We start from the raw sequence: 5,655 nt of genomic DNA on the forward strand, positions 1-5,655 counted from the left end.
TGAGGGTGCTGGGGAGCCTGCCACTCAGCCGCCTCCGCACCCCCACCCAGGGCCTAACTTAGGCCTGTAATCTGGTGGCTAGAAGTATGCAAAACATCTTCCCAGGCTTCTCCCCACGAGCCTGGTCCCTGCTCTTGCCACAATCTCCTTTAGGTCCATGCCATCACTGGCAAGAGTGGGATGGGGCTGGAGCAGCTCTGTCCCACATGGTGGGACGACCCCTCAGGGCCCTCACGGGCACACATCACACACACCTTGGCGCTTGCACATACACATGTGGAGAAAGGCTCCCCCAGGAACACATGCTGGGTTGTACCTTCCACGCAGGCAGGGCCGTGCCTTCTGACATTGACTCCCTTTCATCAGATGCTTGCAGGAATTTTTTGAGCCCATTTCTTGCCAGCCTTGCAATCTCTAAAGTTAACAGCTCTCTGACCTTTGGCTCCTTTAGTCCTCGCAGTAGCCCCAGGAGCTCAGGTAACAGTTAGCGTCCCCATATGCAGATGGGGACACTGAGACTTAACAGAGTTTGTGACTTGATGCTGGCAAGTGGGACTGAATTCTGGCAGAGCCCTGGACAGGCTGTGAACACCACGAAGACAGCCACAGGTGGTTATGTGTTGTGTTCCCTGCACCTCCTGTGCTACCAGGCACATGGAGCAGATTCCCAGTCACTGCCTTCAGACCCTGCTTTGCTTCCCCTGTGAGTCAGGGAGATGGGCTGATTAGCTAGCTAGTTGAGTCAATAAAGGAATGAATTAATCAATGACCCGCTGATTGGCTGTGAAATGAGCACTCCTGAAGGACCCTGGGATGCAGGTTGTGTGGTGCTGGACAGGCTGCTGTTTGAATACCCACTGACCCAGAGGAGGACTGGAAGTGAAGTGGGAGCAGGGCTGACAGAGATGGTCAGAGGAGCAGGCTGCCAGGCCAAACCTGTGGGCCAAGTGGTCCTGTCTTCTCCCTGGCTCTCAGTTTTGCTGTCTGCCAAATGGGCTTGGGAGCCTTTGTTCTGGCTGGCTGGCAGCTGGCCCGAACTGGAGCTGGCCTAGGAGGTGAGGTGAAGGGACTGGCGGGAAGGAGGAAGCAGTGGGTGGTGAAGACAGGAAGATGAAGCGTGGAGCTTGGCTTGGAACCTGAGAAGCAGGAGACCAGCCCTGACCTAACACTGGCCCTCCCTCTGGCCCTCCCTTAGAGCTGCAGGCTCACAAAACCCCAACCACCCACTCTTGCCCTGGTGCAGGCTTACTTCCTGACATCCGTGGCATCAGTGGCTGTGTGTGCCAGGAGGAGGTGGCTTGTCCCCTGGGATTAGACCAGCTCCTCCCTGGGTCCATGCTTCCCCCTCACCAGCTTCACATCAGTTCTTGTGTATCTTGCTTGGAGAAACCTCCCGACTAGATGGGAAGGTGGTTAACTGGGCCCGTAGCAGTAAGCACAGGGTAGGGTCATGGCCCCCCTTTTATGGGGCTGTCAGGTCTTAGTGCTCTAGAATTTTTAGCGACAAGAGTCTAGAATCATAGACTACTTAGAATGGAAGGCTCCTCATCAGGACTCTTGTCATTGGTATTCTAGAATCACAGGACTGTGGATTTTCCTGTGGGAAGGAAGCATGACTGGTCATGTTTCAATCTCTTGTTTGGTGGGAAGGGACACTGAGGCTCTGGGTGGTGTTTTTCCTGAGGTCACAGAGCCTGGAGCCCTTAGGTGACATGAGCCCATATCTGGAATACCACCGCCAGTTCTGCCAGTAGGGGGTGGGCTGTGGGCCCAATCAGGCAGCAAGAGGATGCGGCTGGCCCTGCAGGCACAGGAGGGGTCCTCTCTGTGGCCACCTGCCCGTCTGCTGCCCACGCTTCTAGAGGTACCGGTGTGAGGAGGAAATGCAGGCTGTTGCTTCCAGCAACAGCCGGCAGGGCCGGGAGGCTTCCCAGCTCCCCCTCTGACTCATGGCTGCCTGCAGCTCCCCTCCCCTGGGGGCCTCAGCAGCTCCATCTGTGCAATGGCGAGAGGAGGCTTTATCCCACACTCTCCTGTCACAGAGACAATTAGGCCAAGGATTCTGTGCAGGACTACCGTTGGGCTGTGGAGAGTCGGGAGAGTAGTGCAGAAGAGCCACGGCATTTGCCCTGGAGCACTGAGAAGTTCTGCTTGGAGTCTCGCTAGGGCCCCTGGTAGCCTGGGAGGACCAACTTGGTTCCTGGGCTGAAAGTGGTGAAAGGTAAATGATAAAGAAGGGACCCAAATCAGCCTCTTTCAAGCTCCTTTTTGGAGCTGGGCTTGGTGGCACGTGCCTATAGTCCTAGCACTCAGGAAGTCTGAGGCAGGTGAATCACAAGTTCAAAGCCAGCCTGGCAATTTAGCAAGACCCTGTCTTTAAAAAACACCTGGGGTTGTAGCTCAGGGTTCAGTCCCCAGCACTGGGTCGGTAGGGATGGGAAGGCTATCTCTGGGGGCTCTCTCCTGACCTCAGTATACCCATCTGCAAAATGGAGGGTGTTGGTTATCCCATGGGGTCAGTCTGTGCTGTTTGGATATTCTGGATCCTGGGAATCCTGAGAGCCAGATCCTGGAGTTGTGAGGAGGGAGGGAGCAGCAGAGCAAGAGCAGCATCAGTGCAGCTATCGATTTCTGCCACCAGCCAGCAGGCCACAGAGAGTAAAGACACTTCCACATGGACATCTGACCATGTGCCTGCCCTGAGCAGCAAGGGCCACCAGGCATCTCTGTTGTGGGCAGCAGGGCCATGCGCTCGTCTGTGAATCCCTGGCAGTTGGCAGGCTTTCTCAGCAGTGGGACCTGGGCCTCAGCCCCACCAATGGCAGCAGTGGCCCAAAGGCAGGAGCAACAGACAAGAGTACGGCAGTGGTGGCCACTACGCCAGCCTTGGTGGCAGAGGACGCGCCACCCGAGCGTCAGAACAAGAGTGGCATCATCAGCGAAGCCCTCAACAAGAGCCTGCGTCGCTCCCGTCCACTCTCTCACTGCTCTTCCTTTGGTGGCAGTGGTGGTGGCAGCATGATGGGCGGGGAGTCTGCTGACAAGGCCGCTGCAGCTGCGGCTGCCCTATCGGCCAAGGGTCACGACCTCGAGGCGGCCGTGGCAGTGGACAAAAGCAACCCTACCTCAAAGCACAAAAGCGGTGCTGTGGCCAGCCTGCTGAGCAAGGCAGAGCGGGCCACGGAGCTGGCAGCCGAGGGACAGCTGACGCTGCAGCAGTTCCCACAGTCCACGGAGATGCTGAAGCGCTTGGTGCAGGAGCATCTCCCGCTCATGAGTGAGGCAGGTGCGGGCCTGCCTGACATGGAGGCTGTGGAGGGCACCGAAGCCCTCAATGGCCAGTCCGATTTCCCCTACCTGGGCGCTTTCCCCATCAACCCAGGCCTCTTCAGCATGACCCCAGCAGGCGTGTTCCTGGCTGAGAGTGTGCTGCACATGGCTGGCCTGGCAGAGTACCCCATGCAGGGAGAGCTGGCCTCTGCCATCAGCTAGGGCAAGAAGAAGCGGAAACGCTGTGGCATGTGTGCGCCCTGTCGGCCGCGCGTCAACTGTGAGCAGCGCAGCAGTTCTAGGAACCGAAGGACTGGCCATCAGATCTGCAAATTCAGAAAATGTGAGGAACTCAAAAAGAAGCCTTCCACTGCTCTGGAGAAGGTGATGCTTCCCACGGGAGCCGCCTTCCGGTGGTTTCAGTGACGGCGGCGGGAACCCAAAGCTGCCCTCTCCGTGCAATGTCACTGCTCCTGTGGTCTCCGGCAAGGGATTCGGGCGAAGACAAACGTATGCACCCCTCTTGAGAACCAAAAATATTCTCTCATAGAGTTCATTCCTGTTTTCATATATATATATATATATTTGTTGTTGTCGTTTTAACATCTCCACGTCCCTAGTATAAAAAGAAAAAAAAATGTAACTGCTTTTTTGAAAGAACAACAACCAAAAAAGAGGTAAAGACGAACCTATAAAGTACTGAGACTTCCTGGGCAAAGAATGGACAATCAGTCTCCTTCCTGTGTCGATGTCGATATTGTCTGTGCAGGAGATGCTGTTTTTGTGTAGAGAATGTAAATTTTCTGTAACCTTTTGAAATCCAGTTACTAATAAGCACTACTGCAATTTAGCACAGTTTAACTCCACCCTCATTTAAACTTCCTTTGATTCTTTCCGACTATGAAAATAGTGCATAGTTTGCCTGGAGGATCCGCTCACATTTATAGAGATGGCGCCATGTAGAAGTCCCTCTGTACCCATCCTGGAGTGCAGAGCTGCTGGCGGAAGTTCACTGGAGGGAGGGAGCAACCTCAGCCCCAGGCCCAGGCCAGCCGTGCTGTACCCACCGTGCCCTGACTGGGATCCCCCACTCCAACAGTGATGTTTTGGAAAAATGGAAGTTCTATTTGTTTATCCACTGAGATCTGGTGAGCCTGTGTCTCGCTATTTCGGAACCTGGCTACTTCCCTTAGAGAAAATAAGTCATTTTGGGGGCCTTGCTAATGGCAGCAGAAGAAAGGGCTTTGAGTGATCCCCTGCCGGTGGGGGTGGGTGCCCAAGGGGCCCCCTGTGGCCCCAGGTCCCCCTGCCCATGACCAGCTTCCTGATGATGAACATGCTGTTTGTATTGTTTTAGGAAACCAGGCTGTTTTGTGAATAAAACGAATTCATCTTTGTGTCACAAAAAAAAAAAGTAGAAGGGAGACTATTACTAGACAAGAGGCAGGAAAAATGAGAGGAACATAAGAGCAGAAAAAAGAGGTAATGAACATGATCAAAATACATTCAAACATTGGGCCGGGAATTTAGCTCAGTGGTTTCACTACCTGGTGTAAAAGCACAAGGACCCAAGTTCGATCCCTGGTACCAAAAAAACCCAAAAAACATTCAAACAGCCAAAATATCAGGTGAAATTAGGGGGATTCTTGGGAGTAAGGGGGTATTGGGGAAAATTATTATATGCTTGTACAAATCTGCCAAAATAAAACGTTTGAATTTATATAACTAATATACATTGATAAAGGGTGGGGAAATACAACAAATAAATAATTGTGTGATTAATTTCTAGGTTTTGTTGAAAATAGCTGAAAATATCAATATATCTGTAAAATATTTCGGTGAGTGTTTTTGTGAGAAAAGAAGGAGAATTAGCTTATTGAAGAAAATTAGCTCTTTATATATATAGTTCCATTATAAAAATCACATATTTCTTTTTAAACTTCACCAATCTCTTCTTGACACCTGAATTTCCTGCCTATTCCTTTCACATACCCGAGTGTTCCCCTGCAGCTATAACTAAACATTTCCAGAAGCTCTGTCCTGAACACATCGTGTGTATACAGTCCAAGGCCATTGACCCTTCTCTGTCCATGTCTACTCTGGTGTCATTCAAGGTATCTATCTTAAGGACTCAACCACCTGTGAAGCTACACAGAGGCACCACCGATCCCCAGGCACCCACCACTGGCCCAATTGTTCAGGGCAGGAACATCCTTTCCATCACCAGGTTTCATAGTTTCTCAGAAGCAATGCCCACCACAGGGCACAAGGAAGAGAAGTCACACTTTGTCCATTTTCCTTCCACATATCTTTCAGGCTTTTAGATATAATTTAGTGAGAAATTATAATGTACTATTCATATCACAGGCATGGAGGACATGACAA

At 52.1% G+C, this 5,655-nt stretch overlaps 1 protein-coding gene across 1 annotated transcript; it reads left to right on the forward strand.

Annotated features, from left to right (window-relative positions):
- Nucleotides 1–1,768: 1,768 nt before the first annotated feature.
- On the forward strand, nt 1,769–4,148 carry LOC101709063 (CXXC-type zinc finger protein 5-like). Its single transcript, XM_087197120.1, has one exon. It carries the CDS (start codon nt 3,019–3,021, stop codon nt 3,490–3,492), a length of 474 nt encoding a protein of 157 aa, XP_087053246.1. The 5' UTR covers nt 1,769–3,018; the 3' UTR covers nt 3,493–4,148.
- The last annotated feature ends 1,507 nt before the right edge of the window (nt 4,149–5,655 follow it).

Source organism: Heterocephalus glaber, unplaced genomic scaffold (genome assembly GCF_053883595.1).
Source record: "Heterocephalus glaber isolate CG9 unplaced genomic scaffold, H.glaber_assembly_v1.0 deba00000347, whole genome shotgun sequence".
NCBI classification, from domain to species: Eukaryota; Metazoa; Chordata; class Mammalia; order Rodentia; family Bathyergidae; genus Heterocephalus; species Heterocephalus glaber.